Below are 26,927 nucleotides of genomic sequence, written 5' to 3' on the forward strand. Positions count from 1 at the left end.
ACATGTCTTTGCTGGGTTAGATGTTTGAAAACCATTAAAGTAAGTTGCAAATTGTTCAAATGGCATTGATTGATTGATTGATTCATTCATTCATTCATTTATTCATTCCTTCAGTTTTTATTCCGCCCATCTCCCCTACAATGTGACTCATTAAAGTGAGCATTAAAACTCAACTTACAGAAATGTTGAAAGAGCAAATAATTAGAATAGTGGTTCTTAAACCGAGAGTAATTACCAAGGGGATAATTTGGGCATATCCTGGGGGTAATGGAGCAATTTGTAATTTCTTATTTTGAGTTGAGGATCAAATTTGGGGTTGTTGTTGCTGAGATGGCTGTGTGAAATAACCGAATCTTGTGTTTTGGGAATAATGACATTATTGGAAATCAGGAAAAGGGTAACTGAGCCAAGCAGTTTCAGCTAGTTAAACCTAGCTTAAAAACATTTTAAAAACCCTCCTATGTTTGAAAAGTTGGCCAAGCATATGTGTATTTCTGTTCACCAGCCTTGTTGCAGGAGATGACCAGACTGAATCTGAGTGAGGGGGTCAAATATATCATCAGTCTCGCATCCCTTTGTGCCCACAAGCGATCTTAAGTCCAAGCCCACCTTGACATTCTGTTGACTAAACTTGTACACATTGGAACAACCTTGGCTTCTGATTTCTTTGCCTGGTTTCATATATCATGTAAACCAAGTTATAGCATATGCAGCAGGAGAAAAGGGTGGGAGGAAACGACATTAAGTCTTCCTTCCAATCTTTGCTGCAGCCAACGGGGATACTTCCAGATGTGCAAACTTCAATTCCATAGATTCTCCAGCCAGTATGGCTGTTGCAGAGAATTCTGGGAGTCCCACAGCTGGAAGGTGCTGGAGTTGAGGATGGCTGGGCTTCTGAGATGTAGACTGTCTGTGTTAGGGGTGTCAAACTCGATTTCATTGGGGGCCGGGGTGTTTGACCTCGGAGGGCCGGGGGTGGGGGCATGGCGTGGCATGGGGTGTGGCCATGGTGAGCATGGCTGGGGATGTAGCCATGGTGGCTATGACATGGAACTGGTGTCAGGGGCATCTCTGGTGCTAAGGCAGGACTTCCCTCCGACTCTCCCTCCCTCTCATTATAATCTTCCTTCCTTTTCTTCTTTTTCCTTCCCACTTCATTTTCCTTTCTTCTTCCTTTCCGTCTTTTCTTCTTTTTCCTTCCTCGCTCTCTTCCAATCTTCCCTTCTTTTTCTTTTTCTTTCCTCTTTCTCTTTCTCCTCTCCTGTCCCTTCTTGGTTGCTCCAATGCAAAAGGGGAAACATTTCTCCTTTTGTTTCTTCTTTCTTTCCTTCTTCCCTTCTTTTTCCTTCCTTGCTGTATTTCCCATCTTTCCTTCCTTTTCTTCTTTTCCCTTCCCTCTTCATTCTCCTTTCTTCTTCCTCTTCCTCTCCTTCTTTTTCTTTCCTTACTCTCATCTTCCCATCTTTTTCTTTGTTTTTCCTCTTTCCCTTTTTCCCTTCCTGTCCCTTCTTGCATGCTCAAATGCAAAACATTTCTGCTTTTGTTTTGCTTTTAGTTTGTTTTGCTATAGCCCTCTGCAAAAGGGGGAACATTTCTCCTTTTGCTTTTACTTTGTTTTGATAGCCCTTTGCCAGCGAAAACAGAGCTCCATTTTCCCAAACAGAGGCATCATGGGCCAGTCCTTTGCTGTTTCCAGACCGGCCCCCTGGGCCAGATCTAAGCACCCCATGGGCCCACAGGCCTTGAGTTTGACACCCCAGGTCTGTGTTATTAGGTTCTTATTAACTTATGATGGGTACCTAGTTCAGAATTGAACACTCTCAGCTTAACTGCCCTCTTGTTTATATAGGGTGAAGAGGAGGCAGCACTTATTTCCAAAATCCCAGATCTTCCCAATCAGGACGGGCATGCTACCGACGAAGAGAAGTTGGCTTCCACTGGCCAAAAGCCAGCTGAGTTGGAGGTAAAAGGTGAGCCCGAGGAAGACCTGGCGTATTTTGAGTGTTCCAATGTGCCCGTGCCTACCATAAATCATACGTTTTCATCCCAGGTAGAAGGTATGGAAGCTCCTCTCGTTATTTTATCTCTCTCTTGCTTTAATAATGGAGTTTTTCCCCCCTCTAATCTGCCTTCCAGACTCCCATGACTCCCATCGCCGGTAGCAGAGTCATTGGCTGTCAGCAAGGAAAGTCTGCAAAGTCTAGTCCAACACATCTGGAGGACAGATGCTGTAGGAGGCTACTGTATTTCAATAATGGTTGCGTTCTGGGAAGGATATCAGTTGCTGAGTGAATTTTTTTTCTGAGTCATCATGCGCCTTTTTAAGCAAACAAATGTACAGGTTGGGATTTACTGAATGTGTCATGCCCCTGGTGGAGACTGACTCTGAGGGAGAGGAGGAACAGCCGACAGGGAGTGGAAGTGTGGCTCCGGAGGTTGTGGAGGAGGCTGGGGAAGGGCAGAGGCCAACTGGGGCAGTCAGAGGAGGACCCAGGCCCATCCCCTCTCCATCCTAGGGCACGCAGGGAGGAGAGCATAAGGGAGAGAGTGGTCTCCTCGGGAGGAGAGGGCCTTGATCCTCTTCATGGGCTGTAGCTATGACAACTGGGTAAGAGGATGAACATGTGTACGGGCAAGTGCTGGAAACAACGTGTGGAAATATCTCTAGTTTATGGTTCCTCTCTGAGTTTGGCGTCCTTCCCAGTGTGTGTCTATGGATGTCCTCCAGCCGTTATCTTGCCTGGTTTGTGTTGCTTTTTCCCTTCTTCTTGTAACTGTTTGTGTGGGAGTTTTTTGTCTTCTGTCAAGAATATTCAGGGCTTGGAAGCAAAGTGAAGGAATAAAAGGGGCTTCACCTGTTTTCTGTGGCTGTGTTTGTTTTGTATCCCACCCTGGGTCATCACAGAATGTGTCTATTGCCAACCCCTCTGGATGGGTAGAGGTTCCCTAATTGAGAGATATTGGCGTGTCAGCAAGCATACACATCGTTTTGAGATCTGGAAAACCCGGATCAAAATGAATATCGTTGTCTTAAACCTATAAAAGAGACCCAAAGGTGCTTTTTCAAGAGGCAGCTGGACTTTCTTGTTGTTCTTGGAAGGCATTTCATTTCTCATCCAAGAAGCTTCTTCAGCTCTCACTGGATGGTGGGGAATGGGAGGATTTATATTCCCCTGGATTTCTCGGGAGTGGGGGAGGGAATGCAGACTACAGGAACCAGGAGCACCACTCAGGTGACTCTGAGGACACACATAAACTTCCACATGGCCTCAATGACCCTCTAAAAGGATGCAAATGACCAGCTCTCTGCAAGGAATATAAATGCTTCCATTCCCCACCCTCCAGTCAGAGCCAAAGAAGCTTCTTGGATGAGAAGCAAAGTGTCTTCAAAGAAAAACATGAATGTCCAGTTGCCTCTTGAAAAAAGCACCTTTGGGACAACCATGATGGATGACTGAGAACCTCCACAGACACTTATTAAAAGAGACTTCAAAAACGAGTCAAGGAGAGTTTGATTTTTTAATTTTTCTTGGCAAGATTTCAGATTGTCTCCCCCCAAATCCACAGAGCCTTTATCTGACCGTTCCCAAGAGAAGGCAGTCGGTCTGGAGAGACGGTTGTTAAAGAGGTTAGCAATGAAGAAATAACTATGACGATCATCTCCCAAGTGTCATTCTGGTTCCTTGCGCCTGGCACAAATGCAAGTCGTGCTTTTAGCAGAAACGCCGTCCCATTTCCTTTTCATGCAGGGCAGCCTATGGTGTGCCCTCTCACAAAGGGGTTTGCTTTGAGAGGCTGAGACAGCCTAAAGCAGCCTGAGACAAATAGAGCAGTTACTGTTCTTCCAGAGTAAGGCTCACAGGAGTTGTTAAGTACTGTATTTTTCGGACTATATGATGCACCAATATTTAGAGGAGGGAAACAAGAAAAAAATGTTTTTTATTTTATTTTTGGCCTCTGTGCGGTCCAGGAAATCAGTCCAAAAATGGGGCCAAAACGGGGCTCAAAACAGGGGCGAAAACATGGGGAAACGGGCTGAAAAAAGGGGCCAAAATGAGCCAAAAAAAGAGAGCTGAAAATGGGGTACGTCGAGGCCAAAAATAGGACATGCAGTGGGTGGGCGGAGCTTCAGCAATACTTGCTCCATAAGACGCACAGACATTTTCCACCCACTTTTGGGAGACCAAAAAGTGTGTCTTATAGTCTGACAAATACGGTAGATTCGAAGGAGAGTATTATACTAAAAACTGAGTCCAAGCCTTTCCGTACTTGTGGGTGTGTTGCCCAAGAGCCACCTGGGGGTTGTGTTGGCTCTCTGGAGTTTTGGAGCCCACTAACCTGAATAAATGAAGCCGGAGGGTAGCGGTGTGTTGGATGTAAGTGCGAGTACAGGTCACCAGTTCCTTTTTCCAAGGCTGTTTGTAACCTTTGTGAAAGGAACAGCTGTAAGTCAAGGCGATCCTCTGTCATGGAACATGAGAATGTTTTGCATTGCGTTAGAATATCCCCTGCTTTTTTTGTTCTGAATGCAGCAGTTCAGTTCAAAGCCTGGGAGAATCTGCCCCTCCCCCAGTGGCTTCAAATCTCTAAGGAACGGTCACCGTGGTGGGCGAAGCTTCCTTGGAAGACTTCTGAAAGAGGAGATAAACCAAAGATAACCGGGGGACATTCTTTGGCTGCTTCTCGGCAGACCGTCTTGCATGTTCAAAGGGTGCATTCCTCCTGTTTGTCCAGCTGATAAGAATACAAAGGAGATATGTGGGGCTGCTCAGTCAACCTTATCTAGGGCGAGGCTGGCATTCTTGTCCATCGAGGGGAGCAAACAGCTGCTGCGGACAATGATTGGCAGGGTGGAGCATCTCGAACAACAGAGCAGCTGGGAGAACGGACAACGTGACCGCGGATTCCCCCGTAGGAAGAGTCTGGCGGGATTGCACTCCCGTGCTCCACGGGGCAATCAGGAGACTCATTTTCAATCTTTTCCTCTTTTTTCCCCTACCTTTGCAGAAAAATTTGCAGAAAACCTGATTCAGGGTCACATGGAGTTTTGTTGTTGCTGCTGTTGCTGCTGCTTGAAGCACGGACATCAAACAGTGGTTCCCTGCTGGGTTTGTTTTTTTTTTTGCCCCATCAGTTGTGATAATGATCTGTCTAGATCAGGGGTGTCAAACTCGATTTCATTGAGGGCTGCATCAGGGTTGGGTTTGACCTCGCGGGGGTGGTGGTGCCGGGTGGGCATGACCAGGGTGGGCGTGGCCAGCTCGACATCATTCATGTCAGGGACGCCAGTGGCAGCCCGAGTGTTCTGTCAGAGAAAATGGGGCCCCGAGCTCGACAGCTTCCTGCAACCCTCTGCCAGTGAAAATGGAGTCCTTTGCTCCATTTCCAAGGTGGTCCCATGGGCCAGATTGAAGCACCCCGTGGGTCTGATCTGGTCCCCGGGCCTTGAGTGTGACACCCCTGGTCTAGATAGAAGGTTTTCTGGGTATACCTCATGGGTGTTTTTGTAGGGTGATATCCCTAGGTCTCAGAATTTGGATCATTGTCTACAATCCGCCAACCTCCACCTCATGGTTTAAGAAGATGCTGCCCGAAACTATATTGATAGTCACTTGGGGCGTCCTGATCTCCGTTCAGTGAAAATCCTCCTTGAGTTTCACATTCGTCTTTTTCAAGTACTGTCATAGAGTTGTGTGTTGCATGCCTCTTTCTTAATCCAGTTATTTCACCAGGAAGAACCTTGTTGTCATAATGTATAATCACCTCGTGTTCTTTCGTTGTAGGTTCTGAGAAAGAATCTTTGTGCAGACTGGAAGAGAAGAATAACTCAAGTGATATATCAGTAAGCACAAGTATTGTTCTTAACCTCCATGTCCAAAATCATGGACCACTCTTTCTGCTAAATTCCATGCTGATGATCTGTTTCTAACTACTATCTTACTACTACTTACCTATCTTAAGACTTACTGTCTTTGCATAGAACACAAGAATACATTGTAGTCGAATCATTGCCTTCAGCTTAAATCAAATAAAGCAATAGCACTTAGACGTATATACCGCTTCACAGTGCCTCTCTAAGCAGTTTACAGAGTCAGCTTCTTGCCCCTAACAATCTGGGTCCTCATTTTACTGACCACAGAAGGATAAAATGCTGAGTCAACCTTGAGCCTGGTGAGATTCGAACTGCCAAATTGCAGGCAGACAGCAGTCAGCAGAAGTAGCCTGCAGTACTGCATTCTAACCATTGCGCCACTGTGGTTCTTACGTCGTGATGATGGTGTAAAAAAATGACCATATTAGCTGTATAACATTGTCCTTATGAAAATGATGTAGATTCCAGTGGACCTTGATCTGCTGCGTGCCAAGCCTGTTGCATCAAGATCTGGAAACCTGAAGAGTTTTCAGTCTAATAAAATTATAATATCATAGTAAAATGATACCAATGTGGTATTTTGCAAAAAGAGAGAGAGAGAGAGAACAAGAACAGAAAGTGGGAATTCTGTTCAGAGGGGTATTACATCCAACATTCCTAAAATGTTTAAAAACCAAAGGTGCTTTCCTTTCATTTCTCATTTGCAAAATACTAACATGGGAACAAGCTCAAGATTTGAGCTAAGATATAGAGAAAATATACTACCTTTACAGAGACCTCTGCTGACAGCTAAGCTTCACTGCAGCTCTAATAAAAAAAGAATACTTGTTTATTAGCTGATTTCTAACACTGGAGAAACTGAATGGAAAGCAGCATGGAACAAAATTGATTTTAGAATAGCAACTTCATTATTACTCTGATCCCAATGTTGCTTCGTTTGTTCCAGTCCAGTTCACCAGAGTATCCAATGAGAGATTTCATGTTTGTTCTTCAGATAAATACTAAATACAAATACAAAATACAAAAAAAAAAGATATTGGAGACTCTAGAAAAGATGCATAGAAGAGCAACAATGATGGATTAGGGGACTTGAAGTTAAAACATACTGTATGAAGAACGGTTGAAGGAATTGGGTATGTCAGGTCCAGTGAAAAGTAGGACCAAGGATGACATGAGAGCAGTGTTCCAATATCTAAGGGGTTGCCACAAAGAAGAGGGGGTCAACTATTCTCCAAAGCACCTAAAGGCAGGACAAGAAGCAACAGATGGAATTTTATCAAAGAGAAATCCAACCTAGAATTAAGGACAAATTTCCTATCTATGAGAACAATTTGTGGGTTGTTCTGCCACTGGAGGCTAAGAGAGATTGGGCAACCATTTGTCCAGAATGGTTTAGGGCAGGGGTTGCCAACCTTTTGGACCTCAGGGACCACCAAACTCATAATTTTAAATCCTGCGGACCAGAGACCCTGGGAAAATAAAAATAAAAAAGTCTGCAGGAAAATTCCCCACTCCATTTTCCTACCAATCAATCATTCTTTATTTGGGATCGCAGGATACCGTTTCCAGCTCCGTTCTCATGGGGGGAGAGAGAGAGACTTTTGGCTTCATGCAAGGAAAGCAGCAGAAGCAGCAGAAGTCTTTCTTTCTCTCCCCCAAACTCTGCCAGAAATGAGTCTTTGGAGCCTTTTGGAGCAAGGATGCCTTGCAGGGTCCTAAAGACTCATTTCTGGCAGAGTTTGGGGGAGAGAAAGAAAAACTTTTGCTGCTTTCCTTGCGTGCATCCAAAAGCAAAGGAAGAAAGAAGCGGAAAGAAACAGCCCAGTGGCCAGATGAGGTGTGTGGGGCGAGCGGGGCAAGTTTCCACCCCCCTCCGCCCTTTCCCCCCTCCCCTCACTATCTCGTGTTGTTTGCAGTGCAAGTGACGCAAGCCTTGTGTTCCCATGGGCCTTGTGGGTGGCGCAGCCTTGTGTTCCCACACAGCCTGGATTAATTGCTTTGGGGGTGACATTTCTCTGCAGACCACCAAAATTTTCACATGGACACCAATGGTCCCTGGCCCATTGGTTGACGACCATTGATTTAGGGCCTCTTGCTCAAGCAGAGGGTTAGACTAGAAGACCTCCAAGGTTCCTTTTATTGTTCTGTATTGTGTATAAATGGTCAGTTAGGTGTACACTGTTTATTTTACCTGCTATTTGAGAATCATTTGAAAAAGCCAGAATCTTATTTTTGCAATTAATATGGTCCTGTAAAGCAATATGTTCCATTCATTTCACAAAAGACTACAGACCTTTCAGGTCCCAGTCATGGCTACACTTTCTGATGTTTATCCCACACAAAGGTTCAGATTCTGAATTTGTTCATATCCAGAATTCTAAATTTGGAATTAACTAATGTTACATATACGTCTATCCAGGGATAATTCCAAACAACATTTATATCCTTTTACATCTGCAAAAACAAAAACAAAAAACCAATAGATCAATACTAAATGCTAGATTTGCCCTAGTGGCAAATTTGAGCCAACCCAACTCCATATTCAAAACTGCTGAGGCTGTTGTTTTGGATTCCTGGTTTGGGCATCACTAATTTGGGGAGAACCTGTGAGGGTTAGTTCACATACAGTCAAAAAAAACCACATGACAGTAGGTCTACCTATTACCAGAAGGGACATGAAATAAAAGGCCATCTGGCTCATTGCATACTTCAGGCAGGGGGAAAAAGGCACAAGAATTTGAGCACTGACTGCACTATCAATAAGACTCCTACCTGATAGACACAGTTAGTAGAAGTCTTTCGTATGGCCACATAGCTTTTCGACAGTAAAACTCTTTGATCAGAAGTTTCTTGGCTAGGTCTATTTACCTCGGGTGTCAAACTCAAGGCCTGCGGGCCGGATCTGATCCGTGGGGTCAGTGGTGGGATTCAACATTTTTTACTACTGGTTCTGTGGGCGTGGCAGGGAAAGGATACTGCAAAATCCTATTCCCACCCCACTAGCCTGCTTTCCAGCTCCGTTCTCCTGGGCAGGGCAACCAAAGGAGACCCAACTGATCAGCTGGGACTCCGGGAGGCAGAGAATAGATGGGGGCAGGGCCAGTCAGAGGTGGTATTTGCCGGTTCTCCCAACTACTCACAATTTCCACTACCGGTTCTCCAGAACTGGTCAGAACCTGTTGAATACCACCTCTGCATCGGGTGCTTAAATCTGGCCCATGAAAATATCAAAGGACTGGCCCGCAGTGCCTCTACTGGCCAAAACAGGCATCGTGGAGGCCTCACGGGGGGGCTCTTGAGTTTCCAGCAGCACTCTGCCAGCCCAAAACAGGCTGCATGGAGGCCTCATGGGGTCTCCACGCAGTCCATTTTTGGCTGGTACAATGCTGCTGGTGGCTGGGGAGACCAAAAATGGACCGTGTGGGGGCCTTGTGTGGCCCGTTTTGGGCTGGGAGGCTGATGCAGGAGGCCATGGAGGTCAAAAATGAGGCATGGGGGGGGCCGCCCACGCCCTCCCCATGCCCCCATTTTGGCCGGCAAGGGTGCTGCAGGAGGCGTCCGTCCCATCTCCCCTCTGCTCCCTCCCCACTGGTCCATGGAGGAGAACGACAGTGCGGATCCACCCCTCAGAGAAATCCAGTTTGACACCCAGGGGTGGGATTCTACCAGTTCAGGCTGGTTCTAGGGAACCGCTTATTATGATTCCGCATGGTTCGGAGAACTGGGAAATCATGTCCCTGGCTGGTCCTGCCCCTCTCCGCCCGCCCCTCCCCTCCCCACCCAGTCAGTCTTTATCGTGCACGCGTGATATTGCGCACATGCCTGACATTGCCAACTGCGTCCTTCCCCACCCAGTCCCTTCTTAAGGTATTTCTTTTTTTCCCCTCCCGACAATCAGCTGTTCCGATTATCAGCTGTGCCGGCTGTTCCGATTATCAGCTGTTATCTTACTGCTTCGCCCAGGAGGCCCAAAAATGGAGCACAGAGAGGGGTGCTGCAAAAAAAAAAAAAGAAGCCACGCCCTCCCAGTCACATGGCCACACCCACCTAGCCACGCCCACAGAACCGGTTGTTAAAAAAATTGAATCCCACCCCTGTTGGCACCCCTGGTTTTAACTGGTGGTCTGGTAGGAGAAGCCAGGTGGAACTTCGAAAAGGGCTGGTTGTATTCCTGCTCTGACCCTCTGGTCTTTCCTTCCACAGAGTAATCCTGAACTATGTTCTATGGAAAAGGCACCTGGAGGTGGGCCAGGCAGCACGAGAGGAGGGGCTGAAAGCCCCCTGGATGCCATTTGCCTCAGCGAATCTGATAAGACAGCAGTTCTGACTCTGATCAGAGAAGAGGTAACAGTTTGTCATTGGAGGGCTTTTCTCTAGATGGTGCAAAGTTTTAAAGAGGCACTTGGTCAACGGGCATTGGGACAAGCAAAATGCTCCCTTTTTAAAAAGGAAAAAAACAAACTCCTGTATGTTTCAGAGACTAACACGGCTGTTTTGAAGGTTCTCCCACACATTCTGGGTGCATCTATGAAGGCATAGCGTCTTTGCTCTGCTTCACTGGCCAGAGAATCACAAGTGGCCTTTAATTGCAGGTTGGGACAAAAATGGAAATGGGTTTCAATCCGCTCGTTAAATATTGTTAAATTATTCCTGGTGACTTTAATGGCTCAGCCTTTCGGAGGGTATCTGTCAGGTATGAAGAATCGGGACCACATATTGAGTTCCAGTTAAGCTGATTTATTGCTCATGCCTGTAACACAAGAATCTAGTCAACTGTCAGCAATAAATCAGTGCTGGACTTAGATCGCTTGTGAGAATGTAATGACTCCAGGCTGACTCCTCTCTTGACCCCACCTCTGTCTCTTGTCATTCCTTCTCCTACACGTATCAAAGGCTGGAGAGGAGACTTGCATGCAGCCCTAGGATTGGAATTGGGAATATATTTGGCTCAGAATAGGAGCTCCTTGGATTAGCAAGTCACCCATGATTTTTGAATTGTTTTGAGTTGACAAATATTTTTGGAACTTTGTCAGAATTCTTTGGGATTGAGGGAGATAGTACACCTTACAAATATTCTAGAAATATTCTTGACATCCTCCCCTACTCTGCCGTATAGAATTAGGATTTTCTATGTGTCTGTTTCTTTATTTCATACTTCCTGCTTCATTTTGACAATCGGGGAGAAGTCCTTAGAACTGGGGCCAAAATTCAGTTCTATCCTTAAGGACTGGAGACTGATGTCAAAATTAGCCAAAGATATCAAAATCTATTAGCAGTTTGATACTAATGGAGTCTGGGCCTATCAGCTATCTTCTAGTTTTAGCTAAGATGACTTACAATGCGCTGATACTTTTAATTAAGAAAAGTCTTACCACTTGTAACCAGAGGAGACATCTTATCTTCTGGCAAACCTTCCCTATGTAGGTGTGTCTGCCCATAACTTAGTACATCATATCTAGATATTCTGGAAATATTTTTTAAAAATGGTAGCCTAGCATATATTTTTTTGCAAAGAATGCATTCCTTAAGAAGGTCCAACTAAACGTCAGGCAGAATCCACAGGTGTATTTGCAGGTGACAGAGCTGAAATACCACTGCATCGCAGTATGTTATCTCCTCTTTCCCCCACCTCTCCTCCCTATAGCTTCACCCCGTTTCTTTCAGAGATGAGAGGGGCTGCCTTCTCAAAACTTAACAGTTGCGTTTTGTATTCATATTTTTTTAGATTATATCTAAGGAAATTGAAGCCAATGAATGGAAGAGAAAATATGAAGGAAGTCGACAGGAAGTTTTGGAAATGAGGTAAAAACAACTCAGTGGGGCTAATACCCCATCGTTTCAGATTGCTTACAAGTGCGCAGCCACAGATCACTATGGGAACCTCATGTAGATTGAAAGACACCTTTATTAACTGAGTTAATAGAGACTATTCACCATGTTAAGAAATTCCCAATATAGTCCGTTGATGTCAAGTGCAGGAAGTCAGCAGCCGGAGTTCAAAAGTATTACAAGTTTATTTCATGCTTTCTATACACAAAAATCTGAATTAATATCAAAGTGAATTGGAGCCAGATAATGGACTTTGGGGGTTGGGGGTGGACTTTGGTATTGTATGGGAGCACAGAGACTCTAAACTAATGATGCGTTTGACTCCGCACTCAAGCCCAGCCTGGTTATCTCCTACCATTGCGCTCAGTTAGCTTATCTTGTAATTTAAAGGCTACCATGCAATGGTGGGATTCAAAAAAAATTTACTATGGTTTTGTGGGAGTGACTTGGTGGGTATGGCATGACATGGTAGGTGTGGCAGGGGAAGGATACTGCAAAATCCCCATTCCCTCCCCACTCCAGGGGAAGGATACTGTAAAATCTCCATTCCCACACCACACCACACACCTGCTTTCCAGCTTCGTTCTCCTGTGCAGGGCAACCAAAGAAGACCCAGCCAATCAGCTGGGACTCAGGAGGCAGAGAATAGATGGGGGTGGGGCCAGTCAGACATGGTATTTGCTAGTTTTCCGAACGACTCAAAATTTCCACTACCGGTTTTCCAGACCTGGTCAGGACCTGCTGAATGCCACCTCTGCTGCCATGGTTCTTATAAGACTTAAGCTTCTAATCTGATTACAAAAATGCTGCCTCTCCAGGATAACCTACTATGAATTCAAGATGCTGAGGCTGTTTTCCGCATGGATAAATATAAAGACAGTGAAGCAAGGAGTAAGATCTTCAGTTGAAGATCTTCAGTCTGAGGGTTGATTGGATTAGTGAAAATAGGACATTCTGAAGGATGACGGGAACTAAAAAGCACCACATCTGGAGCACTTGAGGAAGACGGAGAGAGATTTTGAAGTTGCTCAGCCCCAAAATTAATTGGGCTGCTCTTAGTCTAACCTCCATCTACGAATGCAAGCATAACTTTTGACAGGGTTTGAGGGAGAAGGTCTTGGATTGGCCACCAAGAAAACAGATAGGAAGACCAAATTCATCCCCCAAATTTTGTTGGGAGAGTTTGGACGGTCAGTGTGGCCTCCCTCACAAGATTCCTACAAGGAGGAAACCGAAGAAGCATGCCCTATTCTTTTGAAAGGAAGAGGCACAAAATTAGACAAATAGGTGAATCAAATCCACCAAATATTCCAGCCTGCTTTGATTTGAAAGCCAAACCAATTGATAGTGAAGCAGGTACCCCTATAACCAGGATGGCAAATCTATGGCACGTGTGCCACAGTTGGCATGCAGAGCTATTTGTGTGGGCATACGAGCCCCACCAAACTTACCTGCACTGTACAAGCGTGCACCTGCCAGCTGGTTTTCTGCCCATTTGAGGCCGTTTTCGGCCTCCCGGAGGCTCAAGGGAAGGCTGAAAATCAGGCCTTCCAGAAATGCTGGAAGTGCTGAAACAACGGGCCCATTTTCAGGCTCCAGAAGCACAGTGGAGGTACAGGGTAGGGCAGGGGTGTTGCGCATACATACGCAGGGGGTGGGATGCATTGCATTGTGGGTGCTGGCATGTGCGTGCACTATTGTGTATGCTTGCGCTTTTGGCACACCACAACAAAAAGGTTCGCCACCACTGCTGTATAATAACCCTTAAGTACCTTTATATACACTCAATTACGGAAGCTATTTGTAAGGGAAAGGCATCAGTAAGCGGTATTTGACATTCCTTCTCCAATCTGGTGGGTCTCCAGATATGGCAGGTCAAAACTTCTAGTATTCTGAACCGCCATGTCCAGTCATTTAGTACCAGGGTGTGAAGCAGCTTGCTTAAGTGGAAATATACTGTTAAAAAACTTGCTGGAAAAGATAGAATGTCACATGCATTTGGTTTTGTAGGAGGAGAAAATTAATGCCATTTCTATTACTCATATCTTTTCTTCTGTTTCCTCTTTAGGAAGATTGTGGCTGAATATGAGAAGACCATTGCACAGATGATAGGTAAGCAACTGATAAATGCCAGCTATTCATCTGCAAATTACTGGAAAGAACAAATAAGCAGGTCAGCCTGTCCAGCATCTTTTCTAGTTTCCGTAATGTGCAGAAAATGGAGAGAGGCTTGCAACTGTTTATATTTGTGATGCCTTGGCTGTAGATTCTGTAGGTGGACTATAAATAGGAGACAGAGCCAAGAATAGCAAGTAATCAGGTGGAAAAAAACAATCTGCTCCAATCAAAGAAAAAGGTTTTTTTTTTCCTCTTAAGTATAATTTAAGAACCTTGTCTATGATTTTGAGTGCATGATTCAAACTGCATATTACTAGCTTTCCAGGTGGTATGTACTTGGATTGCTCATATTTGCAACAGAAAACATATGCTGTGCTCTTTCAATCTGTTGCTTGTAATACAGGTGAAGTACTAAACGTAGAATCCAAAGAGGTCCCATAGTTTGGACAAAATATTTTGAGGAACTCCGTTAAAACTTATCTTTATCTGCTGCTATTTATATGTTCCTCTTAGATTGTGGAATTAAAGTAGAAGAAATTCCTAGCTTGCAGATGAGCAACCTATACCTCCAGCATCCCAACTGCACCTCTTTTGAATGGATGGGGCTGAATATTTTGCAACTCCTACTTGGAAGGTTGAGAGTTCAATTCTAGGTGGTGGCAGATATTTCTCTCTTAAAGCACAAAGAAAAAATATCTGCTGCAAACTCCACATGGCATCAGGGAGGACATCCGGCTAACACTCAGCTCCATCCACTCAACCCGATTCTACCTTGAATTAAAGGATTACAGGGTTGTAAAAAAAGGAGGAGTATTTTTAGGGTGGTTTGGTGGGTAAAACCCTTCCCTTTCCTGGCACAGCCACCAGATGTGATAGATTTTCCCTTCCAGAATTCTCAGCAATGGCCATGTAGATCTACAAACAGGAAGTTGAAATCCATACACCTGGAGAATACCCACATTTTGGAAGGCTAGCTTTAAACAGATATTTTGCCTCTTAAAAACTCCAAAAGCTCTCAGTAGGAAAATATGTAGATAAAAATATTGATTCCACCCGCTCTAGTGGCATCACGCTCCCTTTCAGAAGAAAAACACCTCCTAAAGATGAACAAGATTGCCCTCTTCTGCTCTACTTGATGTCTTTTCACCAGGGGTCCCCAAACTTGGGAACTTTAAGATTGGTGGACTTCAACTCCTAGAATTCTCCAGCCAGCTATGCTGGCTGAGGAATTCTGGGAGTTGAAGTCCCCAAGTCTTAAAGTTGCCAGGTTTGGAGACCTCTGCTCTTGACTAAAGGCCTGTTGAAGCACTGTTATCATTACCCTTTCCCTTTGAATTCACAGAGGATGAGCAGAGAACCAATATGACATCCCAGAAGAGCCTTCAGCAGCTGACGATGGAGAAGGAACAAGCCCTGTCTGACTTGAATTCAGTGGAGAGATCTCTGTCCGATCTGTTCAGGAGATATGAGAACCTGAAGGGAGTCCTGGAAGGTTTCAAGAAGGTAAACTGCTTAGAGAGGGCTGAAAAATCACTGTGAAGTGGTATATAAGTATCTAAGTGCTAGTTATAATTATACCCTTTCCTTCTGTGTATAAGATCCCATGTTCTGTTTCCTGAATCATTGGTTGAAGGTCTTGAAGTAGAACTTTCAAGGACTAATTCTGTCCCAACTCCAAAAATGTGATTTGTGGGCCTTTGGCAGTGGGTGAATCTAAGCATTGTGGTTTCTAAGCCATGGTTCATAGCCAAGTCGAGCTTTTCTTTTCCTTTTCCTTCCAGAATGAAGAGGCCTTGAAAAAGTGCGCTCAAGATTACCTCAATCGAGTCAAGCAAGAAGAGCAGCGCTATCAGGCCTTGAAAATCCATGCGGAGGAGAAGTTAGACAAGTAAGACCAATAATTGGCACTTTCCCTGCGTCTCGCCAATCCTCATACTTACAATAGTTGCAGTGTTTCCATGGTCAAGTTACCAAAATTTGGGCACTTGGCAACCAGCATGAACTTAGAACAACTGCAGTATCCTGGGGTCACATTCATTTTCATACGAGTTTTCATACTAATTGAATGCCTCGCATGAAAAGTTTTGGTCACCACACTATAAAAAAAGATGTTGAGACTCTAGAAAAAGTGCAGAGAAGAGAAACCTGGATGATTAGGGGACTGGAGGATAAAACATATGAAGAATGGTTACAGGAACTGGGCTTGGCTAGTCTAGAGAAGAGAAGGACCAGGGGAGACATGATAGCAATGTTCCAATATTTGAGGGGCTGCCACAGAGAGGAGGAAGCGGTCAAGCTATTTTCTAAAGCACAGAATAATGGATGGAAACTGAACAAGGAGAGATTCAACCTGGAAATAAGGAGGAATTTTCTGACAGTGAGAACAATCAACCAGTGGAACAGCTTGCTCTCGAAAGTTGTGGGAGTGCCATCACTTGAGACCTTCAAGAAGAGATTGGAGTGCCACTTGTCAGAAATGGTGTAGGGTCTCCCGCTTGGGTGGGTGCGGTTGGACTAGATAACCTATAAGGTCCCTTCCAACTCTGATTATCTATTATCTGTTAAAACGGAGCTGTGGCATAGCATTGATGACGTTACCTAGCTGGGTCATGAAACGTCTCCAAGAAAACAAGCAAGCTCAGAGAGCACCAAGGAGCCCTCATGTCAACCCTGAGCTACAAATATTCTCCTTCATTAATCATTTCAGCTTTGCATGCTTTCCCCTCAATGTGACTCTTCCTCTCCCATATGACCCAAAGAAGAAAAGGCCAGTGGTTTGAAGTTACATGTGAACTGGGAGTGAGATAGAAGTAATCCTCAACTTAAGACCATAATTGGGATCAGAACTTCTGTTGCTAAGTGATGTGGTCCTTAAGTGAGTCACACCCAATTTTTTGCCGCGGTCAGTAAATGAATCGGATTTCCTCCATTGACTTTGCTTGTTGGGAGCCAGCTGGGAAGGTCATAAATGGTGATCATGTGACCTCAGGATACTGCAGTTGTAAGTTCATGCTGGTTGCCAAGTGCCCAAATTTTGATAACTTGACCATGGAGACACTGCAACTATTGTAACTACGAGGACCAGTTTTTTCAACACCATTGTAACTTCAAATGTTTCCAAACAAATGGTCGTAAGTTGAGGATTTCCTGTGTCATGGTATCTTGGTATTTATCATTAATTGGTTCCAGGAGACATGATGAGTACCAAAGATGATTAGTAACAAACAAACTTTTCCCATAAGGAATAATGCACTGAGTCACAAATCAGCCGACACAAATTCTAGCTTGTGCATTGAGTACCAAACAAACAATGAATACCGGGACAAAAATGTTCAGGTCAAAATATATTGAGTACCAAATTTGAGGAGTATCAAAGCAATTGAGTACTAAGGTATCTATCAGTGTTCCAAGTAATACACCCATTGAAAGCAGAACTCTGAGGCAGGTTGATTCCTCAAAGAACAATTTATTGGATCTATCGTATTGGCGCAACTGGTGAAAACCGACTCTGAAGATTCCTGTTGGTTTTCACCTAATTAAAAGTGAAAGTCCCCCCCTTTCCCCAAGTCATCAGTCACATTGTCCAATCAAGGTGCTGATCAGTTGCTTGCTTATTCCACTCCTCCTTCCCAGCCACCTATTGGAATGTCCTTGGTTCCCACAGGAAAACTTTTTGTTTCAACTACATAACCCCAGCTATCTATTTCCTCTCTCTCTATCCTTTCTTTTGCCTTGTGGCAACCCTGAAGCCTCAAAGATGGCCTCAGCCAGGTTCAGGGTTGACAGTACCACTGCATTCAATAAATTATGGAATTTTTTCCTTTTATATCCATTCATTCTCTCTCTCTCTCTCTCTCCTTTTTTACTCCGTGGCCCCGCTCCCCTTTGTCCCAGAGCCAATGAGGAAATTGCTCAGGTCCGTACTAAGGCCAAAGCTGAGGGTGCAGCTCTTCATGCTGGACTTCGAAAAGAACAAATGAAGGTTGAGTCTCTTGAAAGGACCCTCCACCAAAAGGTGATTTCATCTCTTTCACTTGCTTTTCTTGCTGGAGAAGATTGTCTGAAATTCACACTGTGTTTCTCCTGGAATTGGGTGAAAGCAATGACTATTGTAGTTCAAGAACATTCACCTCATGCACACCTAAAGTGGTTGAACCATTCACACTTTTCACTGTTGCTGTTAGCTTTTGGGTATGTGTGTGTGTATTGTTGTGTCTGTCAAACAAATTAAAGCTCAAACGAGGGAGATTTCCATTGCTTCCTGGCAGATTCCCACAAGGAAACTCAATGGGGAAACCAGCAGGAAGTCAAAAAAATTGATCCTGCTTTTACTGAATCCGAATCAGATTCAGAATCAGAAACACTGCTTTTTGGCCACCCTTGGTCAATCAATTTCTCTATTTAGCTAAGGGAATATCTCTGAAACAATGACCCAAGGAGGCACCAAGTTATCATTATTTACTTAAAGATGAAGAAACTTGCCCTATAGCTCACTAACTAAGGAATGCAGTTGCATTCATCCGAACATTTAAAGGGGAGCTGCTTTAGCTTCTAAATCACTGCTGGGTTGCTGTATTTTTCACCTGCACTTCCTGTTTTAATGTATCGCATGAATAAATACAGAGCAACACAAGCTGTCTTTCAACTGCAACCAACCCAGTGGTGAGTTTCAAAATATTTTCCGACCGGTTTGGTGAGCACGCACTTTGCACGTGAGCAAGAGCATTTGCTAATGAGCTTCTGCAGGAATCCCTGTGTGTTACACAGCTGACGCACAGCAATCTGCCATGCCGTGCCAATCGGCTGAGCTTGGAAAACAAGGTATAAAGCACAGCCTAGAGCCCTGGCAGGCAGGTGGGCCAAAACAGCTGATCATCGGAGCAAACCCGAACCGGTTTGCTCTCAGATGATCCTCGGAGCTACCGGATCACCCAAACCGGACCGAACTGGTAGCATACCACCACTGAACCAATCTACATCAGTGCACAGATTACTAATTGCAGAAAAATGAAGCCTTTGAAAAGGTCATATTCGTGGAACTGAGCTTCAGAAGTCACACAGGCTTTAAAGGAAGACTTTAAATAAAATATTTTATGAAACAGAAATGAAATTTAAATTTAAAAATAGGAGATTTTTCTCCTCCTGGCAGCTATGCCAATTCATACTGAAGACTGAGCTCCATTTTTTTTTATTTTGCAACTTAGACCAACCCCTCTCCCCACCCCCATTCTCAAAGGGAGGTGGGGTTTGGACCTTCACAGATTTTTATCTTACAAGGTACTCCTTTCTGTCTCATTCAAAGGTGGTAGCAGGTTGAGGAACCAGTTCTGATCTTTGAGGACACCCGCCCTGTTCTGACCAAGGCTTCCTGAGACATTAACAAACACACGTTAGCCCCAAAAACCTTTTATTTTATTTCAATGGCTGTGAATTATAGTCATTTACAGCCCGTAATGAGTCTCAAACAGTTTGTAAAGAGTCCCACAGAAGTTTGCCAGAGTCCTTCAGGATAAGTCTGATAAGCACGCACCTTTATCTTTCTTGAAATGCTACCAACGACTACATTGACAATTAGTTGTACAAGGCCAAACGGAGCACAAATTCAACACAGAGCTTCAGGTTTGAAACTGACCAGCACGAACATAGTTGCTTCCTGCAAAGGTTCATATCCCTTTGCTCCTCCTTTGTGTCTTATGGGAGGGCCAATCACCTCCAAGCCTTACTCCCAAGTTGCCCCTTTTGTCTTAACTGCTCTTGCCCTCTGGCAGCTCTGCGCACGCGCACACTGGTAACAGGCTCCCCCTGTTCCTCTGCCTTGCTGCTGTTAGATTCTGGAGGCTCTGGAGTCAGCACATAACTTCCAGTTGGCCCTGGCCCATCTCTGTATCCGATACAGAACCCACGTCCGAGTCCTCCTCAGACTCCCGGACTGGCCCATGGTCCTCTCCACTGTCCGATTCTGCTGCCCTCTCCGCAGGCTGCCAGCGGACCACAACACCCACCCTGTATAATAGCGCTAAACTTGGGACATGTATAATCGGGTTGCATTTTGTACATGAAGGAGCATGGGTTGAGGATGTCCCATCAGTGGTGGGATTCCAGATTTTTTCCTACCGGTTCTATGAGAGCACGCTTTGCGCGCACAGCAATCAGAAAACGCCCTCTGCCAGCGCTGGTGAGGTGAGCTGTTGTTTTTTTTTAGCTCAGCTGAGGCACAGTAATCCGCTCTGCCGTGTGAATCATCTGAGCTAACAAACAAGGGAATATAGGACAGGATAGGGCGGGTGCGGGGCCAGCCAGAGGTGGTTTTTGCCGGTTCTCTGAACTACTCAAAATTTTTGCTATCGGTTCTCTAGAACCAGTCAGAACAGCTGAATACAACCTCTAACGTCCATGCATGATGGGGATGTTAACTAATTTTGCTCCATCAGAGAAAGTTGTGGGTAATCAGCATTTCACTTCTGGGCTTTATTCATCCTTTCATTTATTTTTCAGAACCGGGAAATTGAAGAGTTGACCAAGATCTGCGATGAGCTGATTGCCAAGTTAGGAAAGACCGATTGAGGACGTCTTTAATCATTTCTGGAGCACCATTCTTGGTTTCTCCCTGCTATCCATCTGTATCTTCCAGCAAACATCTTGCCTTATTTTTCCCCCCCCCCCTCCATCATTTCCCCCTTCACGGCAGCAAGAAAAAGCACATGCTTCTGTATCAAAGAACTGCCATCTGCAAGAGGAGCGACGATTGCTCTGTTTGTACTCATTTCCTGCCCTGTAGGACCTCCCTTTCCTATTCGGTATTTTGCAGGCTCTCCTGACTGCATGAAGCCAATGGATAGAAGCAGGAACATGCATTAGAGATGGTGATTGCTTTGCACGGAAGAGTTTCTGCACTTGGTTGAAGCTTTGGCCCACAGAAGCAGCAGTATGAATGCCGCAAGGACAGTCATCTATGGAGAGAGAGCAGTGTTTGCAGATGCTTCAGTCTGAAAGCCAGAAATGCAGCTTAATTGAATCCATGTTCCCCTGCATGCACTAGTACCGTCCCAGCAAGGACATGAGTGGAATACGACTTCAGCTGCCTCTGAAAGCACAAGGGGAAAAACTAAGGCAGATGTCACTGTTCCTCAAGGGAAAATGAAAATGGATTGGCATTCCTGGGAGCACGGCATCATTGCAAATTGCAATCAGCCATGGAGAAAAGGAACTCATCCCTGTCTTGCTTGACCAAGACGGAGCTTGAGGCACCTTGATTCATGGCAGCGTAAGCTTTGTAGATCTGAAAATATGGGCCACCAGAAATCCATAAGCCCTAAAAGGCAGATTTCATAGTCCTAAAGGGCCACAAGATGTCAGAGTTTTGAGGTTAGTGGTTCTCCCAGTGGTCCTAAAGGGCCACAAGATGTCAGAGTTTTGAGTTTAGTGGGGCTGCCAGCTTGGGTGTTTGGGACGCTGGAACTGGCCTATCTGAAAAAGCACTTGGGATGGGGAAGTTAATATAAGGTGCCATAAGTCTCTTTGAGAGGCATAGCCAGCTGATTTGGGATTTGTCTTAGTGCACTTTAAGGCAAGAGTGTAGTGGACCACAATTTCTCCCGAAGAGAACACACACAGAGTGAACTTGAGTGAAGAAGAGCAACTGTTAGAAATCCCTAAACACACACACACAACCTCCCCCTGCCCCACACACAGATCCACACACAGACACAGCACAAACATGCACACACGCACTCCAATCATTCTTTAGGTTAGCACTTTTTCTCTGTCCAGCCAAGAACAGGGAATGGAACACAATGGAGAGCAAGTGAAGAAGTAGAAGTCCAACCTCCTTGTGCCAATGGCTGATGACTAACCTCCTTCCCGAACCTCATCAAGGTTCTCTGAGAATTTGATATCATTTCAGAATCTAAAATGATTTGCAAAGAACATTCCCCACTCCTCTCAGTTGAGATCATTAAAATGGATATCTGTCCAGGAACTGCAATTGTCCTGGGAGTTTTGCAATGACCACAAACGTTTTATCAGCCAGGTTCTTGCCTGGAAATCTTTTCACATTTTTCTCCTTTTTGGGTGGAAGCCACAGTGGTTAGTCCATTAAGGAACTCTCAAATTCGATACTCAAAGAGGCCTCAAATTGTCCCAGTCCAGATATTGGAGCTGCCAGTCCCAGAATTGAGATTTGTAATTGCAACACATCTGCAAGGTGCCATTTGGGATGGCTGGTGTGAACATTTGGTTGTTTCGTGTTGGCATTGGTTTTTACATACTCTGGCTGTATCAAGTAAACAATGGAGATTTTTTTTCTGCCTGTGGATTCAACGGCGACCAGGTGCTGGAATCCGTAGCACAGATCCTCTGTGGCTATACCACTTGGGCTAAATTCTGCATGGAGTCTTGCTATAGAAAGGGAGTTCCACAGATCAACCCATTCTGTGGGTTGTTGTCTTAGAGAGAAGCCGCACTAGGGAACTATCCAAAGCCATCGTGCATGGAGAGAAGAGCTCCATTTCTGGTGCCTACCAAACGTATCTCCATCTTGCAACTTCCAAGCATGTTGCGAGGGCTCCAAGCTATTTTGGCAACTTACTCTTTCCTAGCATTATGTGACAATTTCCACAATTTCTAGTGCTGACTGGAAATAATTGGAATTGTAGTACAGTACATCTACAGTACATCTACTAGAAGCTTACCTAATCTTCAGAGATAACAGAATGAAATACATTTGACCAATAATATAAACCCCTTTATTTCCGAGGAAGATGTGCCATTCCTAAATAGGAACTCCACTTTCAAGCTTGCCTGAAACTTTTCTCTCTTACAATGTCTCATGAGGTTTATCTTTCAACTGAAACTCAGCCTGCTCTGCACATTGCTATCACACATCCTTGGCCCACCTGCCATGCCGCTGCTTCCCACTGAAATGCCACCACTGAATAGAGCTGAGATACAATCAAAGGTTTATACCAGGCCAAATTCCTTGGACTCGGAGCTCTTGGAATCATGGCGCCTGGTAGAAAATCACGCTACAGAATTTTATTGAATCTGGAGTTACCAGGGATAGCATTGTCTTAATTGCATATCTGGATCTGGATCTAGGACCTTTTGTTGGCGTTGCCAGGCAAAAGATTCTGGCAGGTGGGATAGCATTTGGAAGAGCTCTTTTGCTACAATTTTGGGAGACCTGTTTTCAGTTCCCATAAAACTATGGTCCTGCCAAGTGATCATTGTTTTATGGTGTCGCTCACTTTATAGCAGCTGCACTAGTGGCAGCCTTCAGTTGAGGCAGGGATGGAGATCTTGTGGCCTTCAAGAGCTTCAATAGAGTTGCATCAACCCCAACTGGTCTGGGAATGACACGCACATCTTTGGCTACAGTTTGTCCACCTTTGACTAAAGGAAGGAGGAAGTAGAAAGCCAAGGTTTGTCCTGCAAGCAAAATCCTGTGTCTTCTTCCAGAGGTCTGTGGTTTTAACGCCATCCTCCAGCTCTTGGCTGGATGTTCAGTGGTTGCACTTTTGTCTGTGGTGTGTTTTGTGCGGGTGTGTGTCTTCACATGCACACTGTGCCAAATGCTCTCTTGTTTTGTGCCTCAAGCATGCCACTAAAGGGCAAAGAAGATTCCTAAGGAATGATATTATTAACTATAATATGGTTATTATAGTTTGTTCAGCTATATGAAAATTGTGTGCGCGCATGTGTGTGTGTAATATATATATGTATATGTATATATATATGTTATATATATATATATATTTCTATATAGTGCTGGGGTGTGGGTGTATGATTGAAGTCTGTAGAACAGTTGCACCTCATATAGCATTGTGTGGCAAAATGGTACTCAGACTGGCTGCTAATTCTCTCTGTCAAATCTTTTCCATCTACAGCAGTAACTTCCACCAATCTATAATGTTTCCAAAACCATTTGAAAGAAGAGCCCTTGGTTGATTGCTCATCCTGAATAGGTGTCCCACACGATCCCTTCTCAGCCAGAAAGAAGCTGCGGGGTTTGTGCAGCAAACACCCAATTTGTTCCATAATCATTCACGTCGACTGAAATCACCCCACCTCACCTGTTCTGGTTAAAGAGCTTCGGCCACTTAAAGTGTGCAGCTGCAGCCCCATAACTTGCAAGTGAGGTTATAGGTTTTAAGATGATCTTGTCAGTGAAAGTGCTAATAGAAGAGGTTGCTTATCTCTACCTGGAACCCTAAACTTGAGGAGTGAAATGGTTTCTGCCACCGTGGCCTCTTCTGGATTGAGACTGTTAGCATTATGTAGCCTACAATCTGAGCCTTCTCAGTTTTGCAGCCCAGCATTTCTGAAGGGTTGTTGTATCACCGAAGGCAATGTTAAAATCTGTTTGTAAGTGGAAAAGAATTTGTGGAGGGCAGGCCATTCTCCAAAGTAATCCACCATAAATCTACAGGGCTGGTTGTATCACAAGGATATATGAGTCAATGACATTCCTGAGACAGCCAGATATCAAGCATCAACCCTAGCTTAGAAAAAGAAAACCCCAAATTCCCTGTATTATTTCTTGACAGCTGATTATAGTTGGAGGATCCACTTTAATCCCAGATTGCAATGAATTGAGGTCTCTTTTTTTTCTGGCTCAAAGCATCTCTTCCTTTCTCTCTCTCTCTTTCTTCTTGCAATCACCTTTTGCACAAAGGAGTTAGCCTACTACTATGAAGCAAGTTATTTATCCATCTGGGTGCAACCGCTGAGAGCATTCGCCTGTGCAAAAAGGTTTTATTTCATTTCCACATTATCATCTGACAAAAAGCCCTCTAGTGCAGGGGTCTCCAACCTTGGCCACTTTAAGACTTGTGGACTTCAACTCCCAGAGTTCCTCAGCCAGCAAAGCTACAGCAAACCTGGCTGAGGAATTCTGGGAGTTGAAGTTCACAAGTCTTAAAGTTGCCAAGGTTGGAGACCCCTGCTCTAGTGTCTGATCTAAGAAAACTTGCAAGCTTTCGTGGGGGGAGGTCCTTTGTACAGAAGGCATACATAACTTGCCAGCTTTACATATTTGATATGTGTATGTGTGTGTGTATGTGTATATATATATACACACACACACACACACACACACACACACACAGTATATGATGATATCCCTTTTTTAAGGTAAATATTTGTAAGAGTTCTACTTGCTCCAATAAGATAAATTGATCGTTAATATATTTTTCCCCAGCCTCTCCACTGCCTGAATAAAACCAATGTTCTTTCAACTTGGCTACGATATATAATTTTATGTTATTTATTTCTAATCCAGACAGACATCTTTGGATTTTGATACTGGTATATACGAACTTAAAGCTGTATGCAAAAGCATAACAACATCTACACGAAACAAGCTTAAAACATTATAGTACACCCTCCCACAAGGTTGAACACCTACTTAAAATTTATGTGCGGCTGTTCACAGTGCATATGGCAGATGCGGAAATGCGAATACCCTTTGAGTTAAAATGCCTGCAGTTATAAATCTTTCTGTCTTGCTTTTTGAATTATTTTCACCATTCTTCCATGCCGAACTCTTTCTGCTAAAAAAATACTCTCGGATCTCCTTTTGTACATTTTATTGTTGAGAACTCCGGCGATGACTAATAATATTCAAATCTGGAAACTGTGAAGAGTATTTCAAAAGGATCCTGGCTTCCTATTAATCAGGCTCCATCTGTAGATGTCTTGGTGAAGGAGATCTTTTGTGATCCCGGGCACCTCCATTGTACTAGGCAAACATGGATTCAGTCGTTACATTTTCTAAATCATGATTTAGGGCAGGGGTCCCCAACCACCGGTCCGCGGACCGGTACCGGTCCGCGGAACAACTCCTACCGGGCCGCTGGCTTGCTGGCGCCCCATCTTTTTGATGAAAAAGTGCTTCGGTGAGCTTTTCGGTAGGTCACGAAGCCGTTCATCAGATGCGGCGCGGTGAGCTTTTCGGGAAAGCCATTTCTACCGGAAAAGCTCACGAGCGCGCCGCCATCTTTGATAACGCTTCGTGAAGTCACGGAAGCACTTTTTCATCAAAAGATGGCGCGCCAGCTGATGCTGGTACCGGGCCGCGGCGTCAAAAAGGTTGGGGATCACTAATTTAGGGCTTAGGCGTGTTACACAAACCCCGCCACCTTTCTGTTCGCCAAATCACAATTAAGCATGATGAATGAAAATCTCTCCCCCGGTGGTTGGATGCTGCCAGTTTAACAACCAGTTTGGTGAACATGCACTTTGCTTAAGGTGCTGGTGCACAGCGCTGAAAATGGAGCATTTAGAAGCTCAGCTGCTTACCTTCCAAGCCAGCAACAGCAAGTCAAACAGCAAGGGGAGGAAATGAGCTGTGCCGCACGATTGAGATGGGCTATAAAGCAGAAAATAAAGGACAGGATAGGGCGGGGCCGGCTGAACGTCAAAATTACCGGTTCGCTCAAACCGGTCCAAACCGCCAGCATCCCACCACTGCTCTCCATTCAAATAGTAAGACTAAGGACCAGAGTATTGCATTCTCCATTTAAGAGAGGAGGATTAATTTTCAAGTGGAATATAAGAACCGCAAACGATACAAGATCTGCGCAAAACTTACCCTCCGTCTCTGCTGATTCTTGAAATTTAATCCCTTTGGGTAGAAAGTCTTATTCCACAATTCCATCTGGCTGCACACTAACATGTAAATGTGGCAAGAAACTTTTTATCAGCCAAATACAGGTGGTCCTTGACTTACAACCGTTCATTTAGTGACTGAAGATACATCGTGGTCTTTCTCTGCATGGGCTACTTCCTTGGTCAGGGTCTCCAGCAGTTCATTTGAAGAGCAATCCACCCCTGGAAAAGGAACTCTCTCATCCCCCCCCCACCAGTGGTAAGGTGGATATCTTCAGGCCTGTATGCGCGCCAAATTCGTGATAAAAACCAGCCTTTTAGGTTTCCGTACAACTGGAGACTCTTGAACAATAAATAGGAGCTTTCTTATGGAGCTTTTGCAAAAGGGAATTCTGTGCTCAGAAACCATGTTTCCTAGGAAGGCTGGGGTTTACATACAGTTTCAAAAATATACAGTCACTGCCCCCTTCCGGGTTCACAACCTATCCAGTTATGCATCACC

The 26,927-nt window shown here is 44.6% G+C and overlaps 1 protein-coding gene across 8 annotated transcripts in view; it reads left to right on the forward strand.

Annotated features, from left to right (window-relative positions):
• The window catches only part of TACC1 (transforming acidic coiled-coil containing protein 1), a 95,971-nt gene extending 70,918 nt beyond the window's left edge, over window positions 1-25,053 (forward strand). For 3 of the 8 annotated variants that reach the window (XM_087969617.1, XM_087969619.1, XM_087969616.1), the window contains 10 exons: window positions 1,850-2,057; window positions 5,784-5,842; window positions 10,076-10,216; window positions 11,598-11,674; window positions 13,770-13,813; window positions 15,162-15,322; window positions 15,601-15,707; window positions 17,714-17,834; window positions 20,315-21,184; window positions 21,238-25,053. In XM_087969617.1, coding sequence (XP_087825743.1) covers window positions 1,850-2,057; window positions 5,784-5,842; window positions 10,076-10,216; window positions 11,598-11,674; window positions 13,770-13,813; window positions 15,162-15,322; window positions 15,601-15,707; window positions 17,714-17,834; window positions 20,315-20,383 — 987 coding nt within the window. In that variant the 3' untranslated portion in view covers window positions 20,384-21,184; window positions 21,238-25,053. Of the gene's footprint in view, window positions 1-1,849; window positions 2,058-5,783; window positions 5,843-10,075; window positions 10,217-11,597; window positions 11,675-13,769; window positions 13,814-15,161; window positions 15,323-15,600; window positions 15,708-17,713; window positions 17,835-20,314; window positions 21,200-21,237 lie in introns of those variants that run through there. The other 5 variants (XM_087969620.1, XM_026681152.2, XM_087969618.1 and 2 more) reach the window with 3 other exon arrangements.
• The last annotated feature ends 1,874 nt before the right edge of the window (window positions 25,054-26,927 follow it).

This window comes from Notechis scutatus, chromosome 7 (assembly GCF_049901735.1).
Source record: "Notechis scutatus isolate UNSWTSFEM ecotype Mainland chromosome 7, rNotScu1.2, whole genome shotgun sequence".
NCBI lineage: Eukaryota > Metazoa > Chordata > Lepidosauria > Squamata > Elapidae > Notechis > Notechis scutatus.